The sequence below is a fragment of the Xylocopa sonorina genome, chromosome 10 (assembly GCF_050948175.1).
Source record: "Xylocopa sonorina isolate GNS202 chromosome 10, iyXylSono1_principal, whole genome shotgun sequence".
Taxonomy (NCBI): Eukaryota; Metazoa; Arthropoda; class Insecta; order Hymenoptera; family Apidae; genus Xylocopa; species Xylocopa sonorina.
Window position 1 is genome coordinate 9,264,848 of NC_135202.1, and position 23,578 is coordinate 9,288,425.

Sequence of the window (23,578 nt, forward strand, 5' to 3'; positions counted from 1 at the left end):
AAACCTGATGAGTATTACATGGTAAAACAAAATGCATTGCACTCGATCCGTGCTGTACAATGATTCGAGAAGAACATATCTGCTTCGCCCACATATGTTTTAATGTAAACGAGAACTTAATTTAATGGAGCGACACTCTTGGTGTGTTCACATCTTGTACCGTTTTTATAATAATTATAGGATCGTCTGGTTAAATATGGTGAACGATAAACTGTGTGTGTGAAAACTAACTGCGTTACATAAATGAAAAATTGGATAAAAAATATTATCAGTACGTAGTAATTGTTTCAACGCATTCAGAACTGGACTGAATACAGGGAAGATGTATCTCTTTTCCATAAAATTTCAAAACGCTTGTAAATAAGCAATAAAGCAGAAGATCCTCTAATTATTTCGCGAAACTGATCGAATGGTTCCTCGCGCGTTGAAAACTCGATTATTTATTGAACAAATTAGAACAGAGAACGCATGTGCGCGATATTCCGTTCGTATTCTCTGCAAGTGCTGGAGGTTTAAGTTCTAAGAAATTTTTTTGTTCCAAGGAACATATAAAACGATCCCATACATTTTCATTGTCCCGTGAAACACGCGACAGTCAGAATAGCCTAAAAACTATTAAAACAGTTGGTAAAAAGCGGTGAGATCACTCTAAATTTTGTCAAATGGAAGTAGGTAAATTACACGGATATATGGGGGATTTGCACACATAACGAAAACACAAATGAACAACAATATATAAAATCAAAACTATCCACAGCCACGCAAACATATACGTTCGTTTGTCTTTTTTCCTCTTGTCTTTAGCCTAATTAAATTATTTGACATTTGTCGTGGTACGCGAAACAACCAGCACCGCCATATCTTATAGCGAAACGAAAACCGTATCGTTGACCGTAAATTATCGCAATTTTTATAACTTATTGCAACGTCCACATCCTTCTTTTTTTTTCTTTTTCTAAGTTCGTAATATATAATATATTAAAATTACGTTAAGCACTACACGATCGAAATTATGCTATCGTTTAAAAAAAATCTTAATGCAGAATGTTAAAATGGTTTGTTTGCCTGTTCAATGATTTTCGATCGTATAGCGAATCTCCTTTTTTTTGCTATTGAAATGAATAGAGACAAGGTAGCGACAAAACTTAATGGACTTCTATGCTTCATCAATTTCCATTAATCGACACTTCCAGTCGTATCGATTAGTGGATAAAAATTCATGCATACATTATTCTGATAACCGCCATTTTTCTTCAATAATCATACCAATATGAAAAATACTTTGGCACAATGTGTATATCGAATACAAAAATTACACGAGGATGGTGCGATTTTAAAAAATCGATGATTCACCTCTATTCATTTCGGCAGATTTAGAATTGGATCTTAACAACTTACTGGAGACGAATCCACAAAAAATGATGTATTCCTTGCTATTCGCTTCCACTGCCTTTTCTTCTTACGAACCAATTTATATCTGTACAGTTTTTCTTAACTATCTCTCTCTCTCTCTCTCTCTCTCTCACTCTCTCGTATGCGTTCTGATTTTCACTTCGGACATACAGCCGTACACATATTTACAAAACTTTACAAAAACGAAGAGTACATTCGTGCTGCAACCGGCAAATCGACTTTTTTAATATTACGTTCGCCCCGCCATTTCTCAGCGACCACTCGCACGAATTCGTCGATACTCGCGCAGAGGGCAGCACAGAACGCGAACTTCACGTAAGAAAAATTAATTCGCGCGGGAAAAAAAAGAAAATGGACACTCGTTTCTTAACCATCTCTTTTGAAGACACTTCGATGATAGCTGCGACGAACTTGAAATTCAGTTCGCTCGCTACCAATGAACGAAACGAATAACAATAATAAACCACCTAACAGATCTATGTACAACACTATACATCGTCACGTAGAAACAAAAGAAATCGAAGGATAACTAAGTCTCGAGTCAGCCAAACGTGTCGTTACCGTCACACACGTCTACGCGACCAATTCGTGGATTAATTTAACTTACTTACCGAAAAGCGGCTGTACGTGGAAAGGCAGGCTCCGTTTCGCAACGAAAATCCAACGCGTACGTTCGAACCACTTAGCTACCCCGTTCAGTACTGACGGACGTGGTACTCCACGGAAATACGTTCCTCGGGAAGTCGATGATCGTTTCACTGATACGGTCATGCGAAACGAAACACGATGACTCGTCGCGGTACGAACGAGAAACGTAAAAGTGAACGAGGAATAATAAAGAATCACACACTTCACTCGATCAGAGTTCGAAAAGTTTTTTAACCGCTTAAACGGTCCTGCCCCGTTCGCTAAGGCAAGATCACAGAAACATGTCTAAGGCTCAATAGTCACCCGCGGCGTATTTAAGTTCGTCTCGATGCGTCTATACTTTCGCTTACGCCCTTATCGCTAAATGCAAGTGGAGTCTGGGTGCTGGCTGGCAGACTTTCGTGTTTTCGTCGGCTCCTTCGTCGTCAATTCCTGAGAGGGCCTCCGTGGGCTACCCAACGTAACTAACGCAGACGCCACGGCCAATCCTGCACTTTGACCAGCTGGCGTGTACGGTTCACCGCCAGTAGGCAGTCTGACTAGCAACGAAAGGACCGCTGCTCTGTTACCGCAACAGGGCTCCAGCGCGATCGGACTAGGGGCATCCTGGAAACACCCGCGAAACAAGACACAAAGATGACACATTTACGCGCGTCATTTACCACGATGATCCACGAAATTAGTAACGCCACGACACGAACGCGTCCGCCACCATCAACTTTTTCGAGAGACTTAAACGACGATTAAGAGAATCGCAAGAGTATCGCATATCGAACGCGATATATCGAAATTGATGGCGCTATGGTAGCATTCGAATCGTCTATATAACGTCGATGGAAATGTAAAAAGACACTGACCTTTTTCTTTTTGCGACAATTAGTTAACTCTGACTCGCTTCGCTCCGAGTCGGAATTATCGACATCCCGTCTCTCGATTTCCACCAAAACTTGGCTAAACGCCCTACTGGCCATTTGTTCCATTTCAACGAACAGTCTCTGCCTTCTTCTGTACATGTCGTACTTTTGCTTGATCTTCCAGAGGACGGCAGCCACCAACAGCAAAGCGAGGAAGCACCTAGGCATGTAATCTCTAGTTTACAAGTAAATACTGCCTGAGGCTTAAGATAACACAAAAGCGTAGGTAATTTTGAAAAAAAAGCAATGAACAAAATGGCAATGTTCTTAATCCCATCGTGATTTATATGCACGCCACACACAAATAATTAGCACGTGTTCAATTTTCACTTTGACACGAAGTTTCGAATACTCACGTGCAAAATGTTATGAAAAACTGTTGTAAATTCAGTTTCGAATACTGGGAGAAGGAGATCTGAATCCACACAGGCGGCTGAAAGTCGTACACGTAAACGTAAAACGTAGTCAACGTGTTATTGTTCTCGCTACCGAAACCATAACCGTCTTTGATAAAACGATGCTTGTACATGTTGGTCGTGCAGTTCGCGGCAAGGATGAGCGGTAGTTCTGGAGTGTTTCCTCTCTTCACGGTGATGTTCATTTTCGCCAGAACAGAACAGGTGATGGAGAACTCTGCATCGATGTCCGGTTTCGGCGGAGAATTTTTGAAATTGATCGCCCTGTACTGACGATCCTCTTTTTTACTTAAATTGAACGTAAATTGATAATCGATGGCCAAATCGTCTAGAAAGAGATGTAAAGTTACATGTAAATACACCTTTCATTTCTCTCGTCAATTTTTTTAAGTAAAAACTTACAAAAGCATGATCCTTTATTCGTGGGATCCCCATGGTACATGCTAGATACGTCGCATCGTTCACAATGATCCCCGATAATGCCTTTCGTTGTACAGAAACATTTACCCGTTTCGCTAGTGCACTGTGTGCCTTGATTATTACAAGAGCAGGCTGGAACATGAAAATACGATTAAACGACCAGTTCGATACCGACTGGTAAGCGATATTACACAGAGTAGAATGAATTTACGTTGGCAAGTGGCTCCATTTAGTGGGCTCCCGTAATATCCGGGGATGCATTTGTCGCAATGAGGTCCGTAAGTCAAATTCCCGCAAGGCTGTATGCACACGCTGCTATTGGAGAGACATTTGCTGTGGCCGTTGCATTGGCAAGCTAAAATTATTATTCAGAGAGCATCAGTACACAACACAATCACATGCATTACACAATACAGGCCGTCCCATGTGCAATACAAATATTCGAAAAGCTTGAAATGAAGTTCTTTAAGAAGACACACGCATTACTTATGAGATTTTGGCCAGTAATTTTTAGATATTCTATACAGTGACCAAAAAATTCCGTCACTTGGATACAGTTCACTTACGAGGACACTTGGTAAAGTACCATCGTTCGAACGGGCAGGTCTCCAAGCTTCTGCTACTCGGGCCACGTGCTCCACCTGGCAAGCACACTCCCTTTCCCGTACCGGTACCGTCGTCGCACCATCCACAAACTGGATCCGAGCGACACGACGCGCAAGATAAATAAAACGTACACCATTCTTTCCCCGTTTCCGTGGCGCGACATTTCGTGTTCATTGCAGTCCATTCACGGCACTGTCCGTAAGGGAAGCTCACCGGATACACGTTTTTGTCCACGCACCTCCTCTCGTTCTGACACCAAACGCAATCAGACTCCGTACAATTTTTACAGGACGTGTACTCCACGCACGGACTACGACACGTTTCTATGGATAGTCTCTGCGTTTGGAGAGTCCCATTTAACATGGCAACCTGCTGCGAAGATTCATCACCGATCATTATCTTGTCTAAGACATAGTCTTTCTTAACACTTTCAGTGTAGGCCAAAATGTAACAAGGCAAGAATGATTTTCCGACTAGAGTTTCCCAACAAGAATTTATTAACATTTGGCCTGCACGGAATGTATTAAATTTTACTCACGTTATACTCACCTTCGTGAGAGGCTTACACCGATCAGGGCCGTTCGACCAAGACCACATACAATACGGATTGCTGGAGCACGCATGGCACGTGTGCAATTGCAGGCACTCGATACCGGTGTGTTGATCGCATTGATCCAGATCGGTGATGGCCTTGGTGGGCGGTGAATTGGCGTTGTCGCGGCAAATCTCGTGAGCGCAACTCTTACCGCACCACACGCAATTGTACGAAGTTTGCACGCACGCCACGCAATCCGTGAGCAGCTTGCACAATTCCTTGTGAGACGTCATGCCGCGCGGAGGGGTATCGTCCAAGCATCTCATGTAAATTCCGTCGTGCATGTCGTCGTTGTGTAGCTCGCCCCTAGGTATCGTCGTGATCTGTATGCACCGGTTCTCGCGTTTATCCCACACACATTTCACGCCTGTTCTTGCATTCAGGCACTGATTTTGGTTAGTCAGATGGTCACAATTGCCTGGCGTGAACCTATTGAAAATGCAATCAGCGAATATTCTTGTTCTATCATTCTGTTAGTACGTGATAGATAAGTGAAAACATTAAACTTGAAAGTCAACCAACTATTCTACATTCAACTTATATATTCTATTAACCGTATCTACCAATACACCAAGGATAATTGAATTTGCAATGATACTGAAGGCACAAGTATTCCACTACTTCTAGTATTTCACCCCAATAACTTCATACCATATGAAATACAAAGTGATTTACCTGAACATGTCAGATAGCATTTGTCCGTCGAACCCTCCATAGATGTACATCGACTTTTCGAACATAGTAGCGCTGTGCCCGTATCTGGGCAGGTCAGACATCTCTTTGGGCATAGGGAACTGGTACCACGAGTCGCAGGTGACATCGTACGCGATCGTGTCCGAATAACATCTGGTCCCAGCCGAGTGTTGCGTGTCGTTGTGCATTTTACCCCCAAACACGATCATTAAGCCACCAGAAACGAACACGGCCGAGTGGAAGAAGCCAGCTGACGGTGCGGACGTGAGCAATGTCCATTCACGATAGTTGGGATGATAGGAATAGAGTCGATTGGTCAATAGTTGCGTGTTCTGCGACTCAGACACATAGCCACCGTAAACGTAGATCTTGTTGGTCAACGGATCGTAGGCGGACGTGTGACCGTAGCCACCTTTAACGGGGAAACCAATCGTGTCCACGATCTGCCACTCTCGAGTTCCTGGACAATACTCCTGGACCACGTTCAAGTAGCCATACTGTTGCGAATAACCAAATATCACCACCATTTTCTCTTTCCTTTCGTGGCTCTGGACTAGGGTCGCAGTGTGTCCGGCTACCTGTGTAAAGTGGCGCGTTAAATAATGGTATCTGAAGTGAGTTGCTTAAGAGACATAAGATTTGTGTCTATCTTTTTTGCTAAAACAACATTCCATCGTAATCAAAGAAACGATAAATATTCATAGAGGAAACTGGACCACCTTTAAGGGACCGCGCATGGTTCTGTTGTTATGGCAGTTGTCCTGCACGGTTACGTTCTCCCAGACCTTCGCAGAGATGTCGAACGCCCAGATCTCGTTGGTCATAGTAGAATTGGGCAGTACACCACCGTACATGAAGATCTTGTCGCCGAATAATACGCAGGAGTGAGCGTACCGTGGCAGAGGTACCTTGCCCTCCACATGAGGGGTCTCCCAGACGTTCCCATTGAAATCGTACACGTAGATCATCTTGGCACGATGGAAGCTCTCGCCACCGACCACGTACAGGGAGTCCTTCCAAACGATGGCGCAATGACTAGCTGTGCCTTCCGGTGAGAAGTCTGCGTACGTCACGGTTTCCCAGTAGCCACGATCGCTCTTTTGGCTGCAGTCGGAACCTGAAAACCGTCCAAGATTGTGTCTAAGCATTTCTCATAAACTCAAAGAACGTTGCTCATATTTTACGATATTTGTATTGTTTCATTATAGCTACGATATTCTATTCTACCATTCAATCAACGCACCACCACTAAACCAGAATAGAAGCAGAGTAGACCCTACCACCAGTTACAAAATACTCCATCAATAGATTACGGATATTTATGCAAAGTGAATTTCTTATACAGTTATATTGTCTCCAGTTTCTAGCATTTCCTAACTGATCTGCATATAATGCTATCCTGACTACGACGGGTTCAGGACCTTATCGCCGCAGCTATTGAAACAGGTGGATTTCTGAATGGATCGGAAGCTAGAGTATGGGCCATTGAATGCCAGTAAGATACGGAGAATGCTTGTTCAGTATACTAAGCACTGGACAGGAGTCAGATACGGAGAAAGCTTATTTAGTACACTATCTTACTTATACTACCAGATTCAATGTCTAGGGCTGGTAGGAGACAAATATTGAACGTTAAAATATTTCCTCCACAATAGACTGATAGACATAAATATTCCATCGGTTTTCAAGCGATCAACTATTAACTAATTAGGTCCACATTGATAATAGAAAGTATTGTTTGCATAAACATCCGCAGTCCACCGACCAGCAGAGACTTCCGGCGCAAAATCTCACCCTTGAAGCCGCGCGCACAGTCACAGTGATGGCTCTCGCGGTTGCACTCGCCCTGTCTGTTGCTCTGGGAGCAATTGTTCGGACAGACTTGTATCTCGCACGCCTCGCCTGTCCACGTGGCGTCGCACGTGCACACCCCGTCGATGCAGACCCCGTGGCCGGAACAGTCGGTGTTCGAATACCTGCGGACACCGTGGACATCGTGTACACAAAGAACCGGAAGACAGCCCGGGCATAATAGGGAGGCAGGGTGTCGTGCGAGCGCACGCGCTTATCGTAATCACCAGAGTAAATAACGCCACGGTAAATCTTATCGTATTTGCGCACGGGGATAGAATAAACGTTTGCCAGTGTGTGGGCAAATGTCACTGGCGGGGAAAATGATCGACGATGGTGAGCTGAACGGTCGGATCGGTATGGCTGTTTGTTCCTAAACCAGTTCCTGGCCAAGGACAACGGGTTATCGATGATAACGGGAAAGGTTCGCGTGTTATATTTGCATACGTATTTATGTGTTTTTCTGCTTCTTTTTTTTCTTTTTCTCGTTACGGATAAATGTATCGAGGTTGGATTAATTGGAGTGCGATAGGGAGAGATCACTGAACGGTATTTGCAAGAGAACTCTGGAGTGACTATTTTTTTTGTAGCATGTCAAAGTTCAAGTGAAACGTATGTTATCTGGAGTATGTGTGTAAGAGAGCAGATTAAGTGAAATGTGACTTAAAATAAATTCTATTGTTTGAAATGAGGATATCTTTTGATTGAGAGTATCGATATAGGGATTAAGTAAAGTATATTTTGGTCAACAGGCTTTGGATTACTCGAATCTACTCTGAAATAAAAAAAAAGATATATAATAAACACTTGTCTTGAAACAGATGATGATTTCATATCAAAATAATCTACAGACCATCATATCCAACCTTTTTTAGATACAAACACTCCAAATTGAAAGCTCAAAAAATAATCCAAGTACTAAAGTATAGATTAAAATAACCAAGAGGCAATCAACCTCTAGAGCAGGTATGTTGATCTTGCATAGAGAAATCTCTAAACTATAATTTCTAAATTCTAAAAAAACCAATCCAAACATCCAAATAAAAAAAAAAACAAAACGAGGGTAAAGAAATGTAATAACCACCTGCTAGGACAGGCGTTGATCTTGTAAGTAATATTGAAGCCGCTCATGTTGTACACGCTGTCCGAGTAGAAGTGGAGCAGCGCGCTTCCGGATCGCGCGATCACTTCCGGGACGCGTCGTGTGTTGTAGTCATCCTTGTACATTAACCCGGAGAAGACGGCCAGCAACGGCGCCTCGACGCTGTCACCGTCGTAGATGTACAGGTGATCCCAGCCGCATTCTATCGCGAATTGCTCCACGTGCATGCGTATCGTGGAGTTCGGGTTGCTCTCGATCAGCCAGGAACACTTCAGGTCCGTCGTGTAGTTTCCTATACCGTCGTGGATGTGCCCCGTCGGCTCCGTCAGTCTGTGGACGATAAACAAATCCCTCGATCAATTGGCTTGCACTTCCAGATGAGAACAGGATCGACGAAATTAACGATAAGGGTGACGCGCGAAGCTGATAACGCTTCCCAAGCGGCGATCAATAAGTTCCATCTTTGGCGATTGCAACGGCGACTATAACAGCGTTATACGTCGTATTAGGGGTTTTATTTTGTACTCTCGGGTAAACGGTTTTACCATGAAACATCAAAAAAGGTGACTAACTGGCGGATCGTAAAATAACGTGTTCAAGAACGTGTAACGATGGGGTGTGTAATCCATGGCAATATCGTTTCATCAATCCTCTGGAACGAAACAAAACCGACCACCCCTATTGCTTCGTGAGCAGCCTCGACGCAATAAAATGTTCATAAACGCGTTCGCCAAGGCAGCAGACCAAAAATTTCGATTACGAAACGTGTTGTTGTCCGATTAACACGATCACTGCCAATATATTTTGTATGTATTTTAAATTATAATGCGCGATTCCTCCGTAGAATAATTCTGTAGAATTTCGATGAGAAAAATTTGTTATAGCAAGTGTTTCACAAAGTGGTTGGTAGAAAATAGAAGTCGGAATGAAAAGAGTATCAAGAGTAGCAATATACCTATGGAAACTCAAAGTTTGTGGTATTTCATGCTTTCGGTCCACTTTTTCCCGGTCACTGTATGCATATAAATCGCAGCTGGAATTTTTAAACGCTCTTCCCTCGCAACAGCGTTCCCAAAAATCGTACCAGAAATATTGGAAAAGCTACTGAACCGTTTGGTTCGAATATGCAAGCTTATTTCATCGCAGACATTTCTTCGATATTCATTCTTGCTTTCCTTTTTACACAAAAAAGAACCTAGTACCGTTTTCATCAAAAATAAAATACAATTAAAATTTCAAATTATCGAGGAAAAACCAATATTTTTTAAATTGACTACGGTAGAAGCCGGGATCGTTTACTTTGATAAATCAATTGCTCTTTTTTAACCCTTTGTGGGGTAAACTCTTTTTATACCCTTGCAAATTTCCACCTGTCGGTTGTTCATCTAAAAAATCCTATTCGAAAAAATTGAAACGTATAAATAATTAATTTCAATTTACTACTTATGCGTGAAACAAAGCTTACGTTTAATTTCAATTTCTTTAATGATTTTGATAAAAACAATTTCCATACAAACGTCCGTAGTCTAAGCGGAAGTACAAGTTTTATTTCTTCAAGGCTTGATTCAGTTAAACGATAATGCAAAACAATTTCATTATTACTCCTAATTATGCATTCTCAAGAATGTTTGTTCCAGCCTGTATGTAGCAACGTCATGAAATAAAATTGATGCAATTATTACTTCGAAGAGTTGTCTACTGATCTAGAAAAATGAAAAAGTACTGAAATGAATGCATATAGTTGCCATTTATCGAGATGATCATGTCGCTCCTCGAATATCGTCTGAAAACTATCGTGGTCATTTCTGTGGTAACAAGCTGATTGCTCGTTAAAATTCTCCAAGACGCGACACTAATTACGCTTTTTAAACGCCGCGGTACGCGAGTAATTTTGTGGCCTTCGGTGGCAGATGCACGATTGCGTTATCGAATGGCTATTCTTTTAGTGACACGGGGTAGCCAAACAATATAAGCGAGCAATCGATTGACTAATAATTAGCATATACTACAATACATTATTATACTTAGATTTTCAGAAAACGCAGAAAGACAGTTTACTTGTAAAACAACAAGTGATACAGCAAAATGTAGTATTAACTAACCATAGTACTAATAATACCTAAACATGGCAAAGTAATTTTATATATATAAAAAAAGTATAGTGTTAAAAATTGTACGATTTCCCAAAAATGGTAGTTTCAAATGCCTCGTTTGAAATATAATAATTTTCATACTAAATGACTAAACAAGTTTCATGAGTGCCACATGTAGCGTGAAATTAGTTACAATTAATTAGTTACGGATCACGTCAAAGCTGCTAAAGTATTTTAAAAATAGTTGAAATGTACTTTCTCAGCCGAACCATTCAATCGTCATTGGAAATAAGCAAAGCGTCGCAGTGCGTGCGTGATCAGGCTTAGAAAAATTCTTCGAGCCGTCGATGCCAAGGACGACGATTGCGTGAATATGATAACGATAAAGCTCGAATACGGAACAAGACAAAGTGGCGAACGCAGTTGAGAGCGATAAATAAACGTCGAGATCGTACCGTGGAGAATTAAGCGTGATTAAACGATTCCACGAGAGATTTAACGATCGCGTAGCATAAAATTACGCAATTGATATTCTTAAGTATCGTTACCCACCGAATGAACCCTACATATCTCTACGTACTTTAACCCCTCGTAACATTTCATCACATCATACATAGAAATTACCTGTCTCCGTATAATTAAACTTTCATTTAACTTTGTATCGGCATATGAAACTACTTAATTAGCACAATATTATACCGACTAATACATTGTAAAACGCGAGCAGAAACGGAGTTGAAGGAGTACTCTCGACCTTCGCGGGATTCCTCGACTGAGAAAGCGTAGATGCACCCATCGGGGCGAAGAATTTGCCTTGGCGCACCTGCACGAGGAAGAAACCCCGAAAAAGGATGAACCACGTCGCTGGAGACACAGAAGGAATAATAATTCCAAGGGACAAAGGACTGTGGCCATGGCGAACTTCCTTCTTCCTGTTTAGACGACGCTTCGTGGATGTCTGATATCGTTCGACTCGTTCGGAGCTACGAAATGGATTGAAGAATTATTTTCTGAGCGAGTGAAAGTGATCTTCGTAACGAAGAAATCGAAGATATTGAGATACAGAATAATATCATCCCTGTTATTACGAGGGATACGCGGCAGTACTTACGAGGACGAACCCTGCCTTAAAAACGGATGCACACTATCGTCCATGACGATATGTTAGCTGCGATAACGCAAAGTGAGCGTAAATATAAAAGAACAAAAATGGAAGATGGAAAAATAGTAATAGACGATGCGTAGCAAGCGTACTTTACACCAAATAAATTCTCGTCGCTGAATGTGCCGCAGACAGGATGCACGGACATTAATATTTCAGTGGCAAATATTTTTGCATAGAGAACTGCGTGAAGAAGACCGATTTGAGGGAACAGCGACGTTCACTATAAACGTTCCATTGCTCAGAAAAAAAATTCGAAGACATTTTTTACAGCCAATTATATTCTTCGTTGATGACTTTTACTAATTTACTTTCAGCAGGAAATAAGTTTGTCACTTGCAAATGTTTTCTATCCAAATAGCTAAGATCCGGATAATATAATTATTTCGGATGATAAGTCACCCTGATACGACAAAAGAAGAGTACAAATCGCTTGATAATTCTCTCGTTACATCATAATGGTACATTAAGATACCTAACCGAAAAAATATATAATCAACAATATGTTCACAAAGCAATCTCTGCATGGCATTGTTCATTTTTGCAGCAACAATTAATTCGTCCCACGCTAATTACGCAACGATCTCTCATGGATTGTTTGTCAGATTTTATTATGTATCTACGTAGCAGATATGTATTCACAAGCAACCCAGAATTTCTTTGTAAAACGGAGAAGGAGGCTAGGTTTTCGTAATAAGTAAATATGACAACTAGTTTCGATTTGATTCCTCGTAAACCACTTATGAAACCTCATGACCCACCTATACAGCTAGTTGTTACCGCAAAATTTCTTCGTCAATCAACAGAAGAACGCACGATATCATTTAAATGTTATCATGTGCAAAATATTGTAATCCATTCACACACCCACAATCGCTTCCTATCGTGGCTCCATAATACTAGAAAAACAAGATTTTCCCAAGCAATTCATAAGCATGAAATCATCTGAATTAAAATAGACTTGCACGAAGAACACCTCACAATCCATTCACATGGCTGGCAAGAAACCGACTCAAAAAAATTCTCCGCGAGGCAGAAGAAAACCCGGCGTTTTCACAAGAATCTCGCGGAAGCCGGAACGAAGGTTCCACCGGGTCGCGTAATTCGCGACAATTAATTCCGCGAGTCTGGCCTGTATCTCCCGATCTTTCCTCCGGTTGCTTGCCGTATCGTTCTCATTAGCACGAAAAATAATATTCTTTCAATAACGAGAAAGCGCCGGATGAGTCACGACGGGGTTCGACGACCGGCTGGTCTACGTGGCTTAGCTCCCAACTCTTTATGCGAGAAGCCAAACGATGGAGGAAGCGAAGGACTACGGCTATTAAAAGAAACGCGGGTAAATTGGAGTAAGGGAATGTCAGGCTAGGGACGCCCATCGACACAATAGGGAATTTACGACCTGGACGACATCCCTTTGAATCCCACGCGAGAAACCCCTTTCCTCGTTCGACGCATTGTTTACCAATTGAGGAGATCCAAGTGATCCAGCCACCCTCGCATCGATTGGATAATCCAGGCGATATTCGAGTTCCCAGAGGAGGTCCAAGAGAAGGCAAAAACATTTTTCCGTCGTCTGAACTTTTGTTCAATTTTTATAAGCGATGCCGCGTTATGATTCTGGAAAGGAAGGTACGAGTGAGCATTAGGAGTGAGCGTAGTAGTAATCTTGTAAACGATCGTGAAATAATTGCAATCGTAACGCATTACCCTTCGTGAAATGGGAATTAAGCGGAGAAGCAAGAAGGGGAGCAGATATGGATATTTATCATGGAGCATCGGCGTGAACCATAAAGGGAGGCACTCGGAAGAACGTCTTCTGAAGGGTGCTCGAGATTTACGAGAAAATACACCCTGATTCTAGAACTACGACTGGCTGGATTTTTATGAGAATTACCATACTAAAGAGAAGTGTGATACCTCATAATGAAACTTTCCTCTTTTTTCTGTTTTTTGTTGCAGATTTGTAGCTTTTGAGTAATGTCTGTTATATTGGTATTGCTTTTGTCTTCTTGATTATATAATGGAATACAAAATTATAACGTTTAAATGAGTTCTCATACGAATACTGTTTGGAGAACCGTACAATTCCATTACTTTCTTAACTATATAGTCCACGATTTCTGAAACAGATCATAAAAGACTTAGTAATCCCACTACAGGTAAATGTGATAATAAGAAAAATGATAAAAAAACCACAATCTTATCACCAAAACAATAAAATTAACAATCTTATCACAAAATAGGCGCCTATTATTTAAAACACTGTTCCAGAAAATTGCTCGTCGAATTAGGCAAAGGAAAACTAGCCAAATGACGAGTTGATTAACTTCGGGTAAGTTAAACAATATTATAATTGCCATCTGTTTACATTCCTATGAACCGTCCGTGATTCTAGATATCCTGATAAGCCGGATAATTGGCTGTTTAGTTTGCAATCGATTGAATCAGCCGAACACGATATCCGTGTACGTAATACATAACCCGCGGAAGGTGGCGAGCCGGTTAATTACCATTTCTCTCTGTTATTCGCGTGCACGCATCCTCGTCTTGGAAAATACGATTATTTCCCCTCGTAATAGAATTTTCCTTATCCACCTTCGCCACCCTACTTTCGATGCTAAAATTACAATCGACATTTAACCAGCCACTCGTTCACGTCCCTGTTAATAACTCCCGGTACCGTTTTCACGGCCCATTGTTACCGTAATACCTACGCGCCAACAGCTGGTTTAATTTATCGTTGAACAAATAGTTCGTGTTTATTTGCTCGCTTCTAACGGCGGTGATATTGACTTCATTCATACGTTCCATGGCGTTCACACGAATGCCTCGAATTGATTAATCTAAATACGTCGTATTAATTTTTTTTGTTTCATTCAAAAGCGTGTGACGACTTATTAACATAAATTACATTTGCTAATACAATATACGACAGTGGATACGTGGAATAAGATAAAGTATGTTCGGTGATTCAATGTTTGATTGGTAAATCAGCGTCTCCAAGTTTTGACTCAACGTTGGACGCATCAAAGTTCACACGTTCAACTGTTCGCGCGTATCCGCACAGATCGCAGTCTAATCCATCGACTCCGGTATGCGGGTTTCATCGGAGGTTTCGCCCATTCGATCGCATCGAAGCTACCGGGCGGCGCGGTGGACAAAAACCGGCTCAGGAACTGGTAGAATTCGGCCAGTAGCGTTCGCGTGGACCCAGGGTAGCTCTAGAAAGCGGCGCGCGAAATTTCCCCGCGGGCGAAAATTGCTGAACTTGTACGTCTTCGCGTTCAGCACGACGTTGCCCCCCTCGAACACGTCGCGGCGGGGCAATCACTGGCACCGTGTCGGATTCCCGCTCGGTTTTATCCGTTCTATCCCATCATTGAATTATGAAGGGACTAAAACTTTATATAATACCCATTGGCGGCGGATGGACAGAGAGAAAGCTAGCTAGAGAGGAAGACAAGTTGCCGAGGGGTTGGGCGAAAATGTTGCGGAGCACGGTCGCTCGATTAAAACCATAAAATCGTCTAATTAAGCCGGCCAACGTGATCGTTGCTGCTGGGACGGCCTGATCGATCGTCCGCCGCTCGTTTTTCTTTAATTTTGCAAGCGACCTTTGCCATTCTCTATTTCGTCCCGCGGACCGTTCCCTATTCTGTTCGTTGTATCACGCGTTCGTTCAAGTGCTGGTTTTATGGATCGTTGTACTTTGCTCAGGACGATCGGAACGCTTCGGGGCCAGCTGAATTTTTTTGATGAACCTGCGGAATTCGAGAAGTCAGGTTTGCGGTACGATGGCGCGAATTATCATGAAATATTGAGTTTGATATCGAACGTGAAGGTGAATTTTGAACCCACCGTTGAGTCATGTATGAAATTAAACGTTGAGTCAAATGTTGGATATTCGATTGAATTAAATATATGCAGCAAACGACGTAGCCTTTGGAAGACGAGGAGAAGGAGTTTATGGGCCGAGTGACATTTAGAACACTTTCCAATTTCTAGACCATTTGGCCTCTGAGACATGCACGATACTATACGCTCCAATTCGAAGTGGAGGGAATTTAAAGAAATTACAATATTGTTTGAAAACGTGGAATTTTCCGAATGTGCTTTTACAACACACGAAACACCTTGTCCTACCTACCGTAGTATAATTGGAATCTTCTCAGAGACACAATCCCACCCACGTATCCTACCTCTCTTAACATGCGTGGCCGTAATCACCTTAGCAACAGCTCGCTACAGAACGCTTCGATTCCCTACGCTGTTTCCGATTACATAAATTCAAGCTCTCGTCTGAAAACTAGTAGATCTACGCAAGAACGTATCGTGTAATTTCCTTTGTTATCTAATCTGGTATATACTATTTACAATTATGTAATTGCAACGCAACTATCACTTTTATTAGTCGTAATTCTACCCCTAATCACCGTCAAGGTACAAGAAGCGACACTAACAAGATGAGAAATATAGAAAAGCATAACCAGTGAGAAGAAGAAATGTTACCAGATTAGAAGACCGTCTGGTCTAATGTCGCTAAAACCTCAGCGCACTCCAATCGAGACTGTATCGTCTCGCAACGTCCAAATGGGGGGACGAACGACCGTAGAAACGTTTCAGGTAGCTGGGTACACGCGTTACAACGCGAAACCACACCGGTAAACGAGCCGGCGACGGGGATTCTTCGAGCGGAAACAAGAGAAGAGAGAAGGTGGTCTCGAAGGGACCGAGGCGAGAAACAAAGTTCCGCCGCCTCTCAAGACAATGCGAAACGTGACGCGGCTCGCGGAGCGTACGCGGGTGCAGATAACGCCGGAACACAACCTGAAACAGACGATAATGTCGTTCCGCGGTTTGCAGAAATAATTTCGTTTGACGAAACTTCCCTGGGTACCTCTTTCCCCTCGATAACTGCGGTGGTTTCTCGACGTCCGTGAAAATCCAAGAGTTGCGAGAACGATTCTCCTTCCCGTTCCAAAAGCAACGGGACTCGTGCAAGAATCAAACTTCAAAATCGTTCGACAGTTTTAGCTTTCCCCTTGTTTTCATTCCAAAAAACTTATAAGGGTTACGAATAGGATGGGGTACAAATCTGTTCGACTTATTCCTAGTTAATAAGTTAACGAGAAATGCATCTGATGGCGCATAGATCGGCGCAACGTATCCACCTAGAAATCATTAAAATAATTTGAAACATTACGAAATTCTGTGTGTTTATACGTGTAAAACCAGATAAAATAAGCAAGAGGAACCATCGGTCGTACGCAAACGACACGCATGTACAAACCGTTCCAGGCACATTCAAAGGATTAATAACTTTAAGCCCTTATGCGTAGATATCGAGCACTCGCGTACGCTCATTAATCCGGGATTAAAAAAGATCCACTTCACTTAGAATCGTAATTAACCCTGAATCTCTGTAATTAATCCCTCGGATAAGGCCAGCGTGAATACGGCCTTATACATTCATCGGTTATCGATTCGCTTGTCCCAATGAACGATATCAAATTACAGAGCCAGGAAAGTTCACAAGCAGCACGTTGTCGAGGCTGGTAAATGCTGTCTGCGATAATTAATAAAGAGACTGCGTGTGCAAGGATATCGGGACCGATTACAGGTGAAACAAGGTTATGCTCGATAATCGACGTCTATCTAGAAACTATAAAGCCACTGACTACTTTGCCACGCCATAAACTAAATGCCGGATCTAGATATCACACGGAGCAGAGTGGTAATTAATGAGCAAGTTCGGTTGAGAAATCGCCACGATATACGGCTGACCTACCAGTGACACATCCTGATCGTTTATCACACCGTTTAATAATGCACTCGACCGGTTGCACAGGTGCGAAAACGTGGCCAAACAAAAGCACACGTGTGCCTCATAATTAGCGCCCACTGTTCGATCTATTTAGAACGTGTCACAATAGAGGGAGATGGTCTGACTAACGGACCAACATTGTCGCGTCATCGCTCATTGACCATCGCACCGACAACTGGATTGTTTACATTTGAGACGAACGGTTATGCGAATAACTTAGCTGACTTAATTTAGACGAGATGGTTGACAAAAAGTTTAAAAATAAAGTTGATTACGTTACCGTGAAAGGATTGCTAATGGGGCTCCATACGATAAGTTCGAATCGATGAATTCTTCCAGCGCACGTGCTACGATATGTATCGCATTTACAAGAATAAGAATGATAGCAGATTGTTCAGCAAGATACGTTGCGTATACGTTGCGTACGCACACCTTCTCGTTAGTTCGTGACAGGCATAGAGTAATGAATAAGTAGGTGCATACGATGCAACGGGTGTGCACGGATATGTTTTCGTGGTTAAGAACGCCCCCTTTCTTCTCGCTGTTTTGTTTCGTGCCCGTACGGAGGCTCGCGTATACGCTGCCCCGGAGGCGCGGTTATTTTCAGCGCCAATTATTCACACGAGTAGACGATGAAATTCTGAAACGGAGTCCTCTCGCCGAATCCAGGTTAAGTCCGTGATTGTAAGATGTTTGCGTGGTTCAATCAGCGCTGTTAGAACACCGCTACACGGGTCGGGTAACCAACTTCGAACTTTCCACGGGTATCGTCACTGTGTGCACTCGTGTTTGTATATGCAACCATGCGAGTGTACGTATAGTTATTAATCGGTGATACGTGATCGAGCACGCGTAGGCGAATCGTTGGGAACTCTGTTGGAACTACGTTCGAATAACGAAATAAAATATCGGATCGGATAAAGTTCGATAACGAAATTCGTGTACTAATGACGTAAACGCGTAAAAAGGCGAAGGACAAGTAGAAGTAATTAGTACACGTAATGCGTTCCGTAGAAACGTCGATTGCTAGAATCACGATCTCCCCATCCGTATCTCGATAAAACGACAACAAAATACAAAACTCGACGAAGAGAGAGTTCGCATCGGGTTTCACCGCAATTGCCTAACGTAACGCAGACTGTTCCCGAGTACGCGGTTCTAGAATAAACATTGCACAAGCACCCTCTGCTTTAGAGAATGCTCCGTTTTCAACGGAGTTCGCACATTTGATCGTCATGGACGAGGAAGGTTATCACATTGAGCGCACGTGAAAAGCAACCCAGCCTTGATAGCGACGGAAACCGTAGTTTCCCTGTCAAGTTTACAGTCGTCGCGATCGATCGACCCAAAATCTAATCGTCGGCGACTTAAGTCTCGAAACAAGCGGCTAGCCAGAGAGGCTTACCCAGCCAATTTCCGCAGTCACTGTCACCGTTAGATTCGCCAATGCTCTGATTAGCCCCTCGCACTTCATTGTCAATCGGAGCTGCAGACAATGACTGAACCTTCTCGTGCCTCCTCCCCCCCCTACAAAGGGCCATGAGACGCGCACACGGCACGGAGCAATTAAATCCGAGGAAGCCGCGCGTACGCACGTTCCCCGCTCTTTCCCTCCTGTGTATTTACGTACCAACTGTCGCAGAAAGGGTCCGAAGAAGGATGATCAGAGTCTACGAGAAAACGAGCCGACCTAAAAAGCCGTCAATACCGTTGCACACGCTCGACGGAATGTACAGTTAGCCTGTTAGCGCTCTCGACTGTAACTCGAAGACGGTATGTGTTATTTCATGGAATCGAAGTTCGCGGAAAAACAAAATTCGTCTCGCGAAGAGGGAAGATCCTCGAATGATAAGGAGGCGAAGTGGCTTGCTTCGTCCATTCTGTTTCCGCTCACCTGACTTTCCCCTCGCAGAATTGGCATGCCGAGCCCTGCCAGCCCTCGTGGCACACGCAGGTGCCATTGACACAGTCCCCGTTGACGCAACTGTCCGTGTCGCAGGTCGTATCCGTCGTCAACGACGACGAGGAGGTGGCGGCTGCTGTTACGTGCACCACCCAACAGATCAGCGCCGCCCACAGTATCGGCCACGGCACTGCAATTACACCACACTGATCTCGTACCACTTCACGGCACTGCCCTTTCCGACGGTACTTCGATTTATATAGGAACAAAAACATCTGCACGACCTCTGCCATTTTGATAGGCTTCCATGTCAGAGACAATGGCCGACGGCGACGCACCGGACGAGATACATATGGGCCACCTTCTCGCTCGCGTTTCGATGCAACTCGCTTACTCGCTGCGCGCTGCCGAAGTCGGGAGTGCGGTCGCCACCGCGCGGCTCCCACGATGTCGCAACCACGAATCAGCCAACACGCCGGAATTCCAACTAGACGACACACTCTGCTGGTATTTCTGGTATCCTTCGTTTCGACGACCGCCGACAGGTGACGCGAACGACAGAGACCGGATTTGACACATCTTTTCCTTTCTCATATGATTCATGAATGGAATATTGGAATAATAGGTTATACATCGAGTCAAAGGACTCTAACTATTTTAGTTTTAATAGAATGTTTCGCTTCGAAGCCTGTCTTTTTCCTCTGTAAAATGTTATCCGTTGGCAATATGTAAACGTATTGATGTAGTACGGAGAACTGCTCACCGATGTCAGGACAATGTCGATTATTAGTTCGTTAACAATCTATTACAGGATGTATGCGTTCTTGGTGATACACGATTTATCAAATCCCCACTTCTACGTTCATGTTTCGTCGAAGTGGACGTAGCTTTGCAATTGGACGTATAATACGTATTACTTGATATGAACAGCACAGCAATAGTAATAAAGACAAGTTCGCCTAATACAGTTCTTTAGTGATCCATGAACATCTAGTGGCAACCGTGGCAATCATCAATTGCCGCATACACTACTCCATGTTTCCTTTGGAATTCTTCTAACAAATCTTATGGAGTTGTCCATCATTCAAACTTAGCTCTTTAATAATTCCATATGTTGTTTACTTCAACAGCCATTGAACCTTTCTAGTAAGTTGACATGGACATAAAAAAAATTCAACTCTGTTTTACGTACTTACACGTCGTATACGTACATACATATGTATTTGTCATTCGTACCGTCAAGCGTTGCATATACACTTAAAAATTGTATTATTTGGCATTTTTTGTAGTTAACACATATTCTCGCTCTCTCTTCCTCTTCCTCTCTTCATCCATTTATCTTTTATTGATCCATTACTTGTGATAGCAAATAACTGACACGATGTTTAAATTACATCTTCGAATTCATACGTTAGCAGATAAACATGCATGTTTAAGTCCTACCACCAAATCCCTGGATCCTTTCGTTAACTGAAAAAGTTTCGTTGAGAAGAAATTCTAAATCGTCTCGTTGAAAAATGGCAGGAAGGAAAAAGGGGAAACGGAAGGGGAAAAAGAGAAAGGCCGTCGATGAATTTGAACTTCGTAGAGAATTAAGAAAACAAGCACAAATAAGCTTGTCGGAAGAAACAATCATGGTAGACCTACCAGAACATCCGGAAGAAATCAGGATTGGTGGTATCGAAGGGTGAGCAATCGAATTTTTTTATTTCTTTTATTTCTGCAGCTCTGAAAATAGTAGTTAAATCAAAAATAATTCTTAAGAATTTCCTATTATCGTTGCGACTGTAATTAATCGACACATTTAACAGTGGTAATAAGCCAGTAATAAAAAACTTTTGTTCACATTCATTTTCAAAAGCTCTAATAATTTAATATTACGGTGTATATTCATTTAACTAGCTTTTCGATGTATATATCTGACTCGAACGCGCATGAAATGAAAGCAATTTACGGTCTACTTCGACTGTGATTAACTTAACTGATTCTAACAGGACATGCATGCTTTCTAGTTTTAACTACCACCAATCTCACATGCACGATTTTATTACTGTTGCAAATAGCGAAATGATAGAAAATGAGCCAGAGACATGATAAAGTAGGAAATATTGAATTAATACAGTGATATGGTGAATTTAATTAATCCTTAGCGGCGGGACGCATTCCACGTTGATACTCATCGATGGAAAAGGAACTATATTGACGGAAGTTAAGGGACCAAGTACCAATCATTGGGTAACTCATTAATCAAACATATTAACAACTATTTCAATTTCTGATCTTACGGTTTTCCATTTTTTCATGCTTCTGCTCAGATGCTTGGAATGGATGAAACAACCGCGAGAATCAACGCAATGGTTGAAAGGGGAAAGCAAGCGATAGGGATGTCTGAATTAGTTCCTTTGGATTGCTTGGTAAATATTAAATAGTTATCTTGTTTTCAGTATATCATACCTGCAGCTAATTCATCCCTAGAATTCTATGATAAGCGGTTGTCGTTATCAATGTCATAAATCGAGTTGAGTTGTTTCGCTAAAAATGTTAATCTATTAAATAATCAGGGTCTTAGCCTAAGCGGGTGCGAGGAAGAAAAAACCAATGGTCTGCTGATGGAAACGATCAAAGAAAAGTATCCGAACGTTGCTAAAGCATATGCGGTCAATTCGGATACTTTGGGCAGTCTCAGAACTGGTTTACCGGATGGAGGAGTCGTTTTAATCACTGGCACCGGTAGTAACGCGTTGATGATCAATTCTGACGGCAAAACTATCAAATGCGGCGGATGGGGCCACTTTATTGGAGACGAAGGCAGCGGTAGGTGCTAGAAGTTGGTTGTAATATGATTCGCAATGGTGTGGGAATGACCATCAGTGGCCGAAATATTAGATCAGACACATACATTTTTCACTCTTTTCAACAATTCGGGCTATTAAGGCTCAGAAGAAGTTAATCATTCTTTATAATTAATGAAACTTCCATTTCATATTTTTATCAACAAACTTTCAGCTTTCTGGATCGCGTATAAAGCCTGTAAATACGTATTCGATGATATCGACGGCTTAGTTCAAGCGCCAAAGCCGATAAGCTATGTTTGGCCAGCTATGAAACATTATTTCAACGCGACGAGTAGAGAGGAGATATTGTCATATTTTTATAGTAATTTCAATAAAAGCACGTTTGCCACGTTTACAAAGGAAATTATAATAGGCTGTGAAAAGAAAGATCCGCTTTGTTTGTACATTCTCGAGGAAAATGGAAGGTGGCTCGCGAAACATATCATAGCTCTTGCGAAAAAGGCTCACAACGTAAGTCACTCGTCCTTTTTTGCAAATCGAAATGAAAATTTGTATGTTCCGTTCAAATGTATTGCCTCAAACACGATTTTTTCAGGACCTCAAACTGGCTCAGGGTGGATTGAAGGTAATTTGCGTGGGATCAGTGTGGAAATCATGGAATCTTATGAAAGATAGTTTTCTAGATGAAATACACAAGTCTAACACATTGGACGAGTTAAGTTTAATTCGATTAACAGCGTCGTCCGCATTGGGCGCGTGTTACCTTGCCGCAGAGAAAGTTAATTGGTTGTTCACGAAACATTATGAAGATAACATCGAAGTATTTCACCATTATAAACGTGAAAATTACGTAAAACCAAAGCAACAGGATTCAACGGTAGCATCCATTCTCTGCTCCTTCGAGAAGATGAATCGGATATAACGATTGTATTAAGTTATCGTATAAATCAAGCAATAATTTAAAAAAACTCGACAATAACATAGAATAATCAATTTTAACGTGAAATAAAAAACTCTTTTTGAGAAGAGAAAAATACTTGCCTTATATACAAAATAATCTAATATTTTATAAAGATATATATATATATATACATATTTCTTATAAAAGGCTATTTCCCACAAAAGCAAATATACAGATAT

General features: G+C 42.1%; 2 protein-coding genes across 7 annotated transcripts; one reads left to right on the forward strand and one right to left on the reverse strand.

Moving 5' to 3' along the window:
• Window positions 1-424: 424 nt before the first annotated feature.
• Window positions 425-20,073, reverse strand: Dsd (attractin-like protein dsd). Of its 5 annotated transcripts, none has more exons than XM_076903658.1 (12): window positions 19,635-20,073; window positions 8,641-8,988; window positions 7,500-7,681; window positions 6,425-6,822; window positions 5,688-6,283; window positions 4,967-5,441; window positions 4,378-4,786; window positions 4,023-4,166; window positions 3,794-3,943; window positions 3,332-3,719; window positions 2,919-3,150; window positions 425-2,667 (listed from the first exon to the last, which is right to left on the reverse strand). In XM_076903658.1, exons 1-12 carry the CDS (start codon window positions 19,934-19,936, stop codon window positions 2,422-2,424), a joined length of 3,870 nt encoding a protein of 1,289 aa, XP_076759773.1. In that variant the 5' UTR covers window positions 19,937-20,073; the 3' UTR covers window positions 425-2,421. The 5 variants fall into 5 exon arrangements, with proteins under 5 accessions (XP_076759773.1, XP_076759774.1, XP_076759772.1 ...); XM_076903659.1 differs by having other exon boundaries at window positions 2,919-3,135; window positions 4,378-4,789; XM_076903657.1 differs by having other exon boundaries at window positions 4,378-4,789.
• A 431-nt stretch (window positions 20,074-20,504) lies between these two features.
• Window positions 20,505-23,522, forward strand: Nagk (N-acetylglucosamine kinase). Of its 2 annotated transcripts, XM_076903585.1 has the most exons (7): window positions 20,505-20,789; window positions 21,168-21,330; window positions 21,794-21,878; window positions 21,959-22,057; window positions 22,205-22,457; window positions 22,650-22,948; window positions 23,034-23,522. In XM_076903585.1, the coding sequence occupies exons 2-7, from the start codon at window positions 21,278-21,280 to the stop codon at window positions 23,358-23,360; spliced, it is 1,116 nt and encodes a 371-aa protein (XP_076759700.1). In that variant the 5' UTR covers window positions 20,505-20,789; window positions 21,168-21,277; the 3' UTR covers window positions 23,361-23,522. The 2 variants fall into 2 exon arrangements, with proteins under 2 accessions (XP_076759700.1, XP_076759699.1); XM_076903584.1 differs by lacking the exon at window positions 20,505-20,789 and having other exon boundaries at window positions 21,146-21,330.
• The last annotated feature ends 56 nt before the right edge of the window (window positions 23,523-23,578 follow it).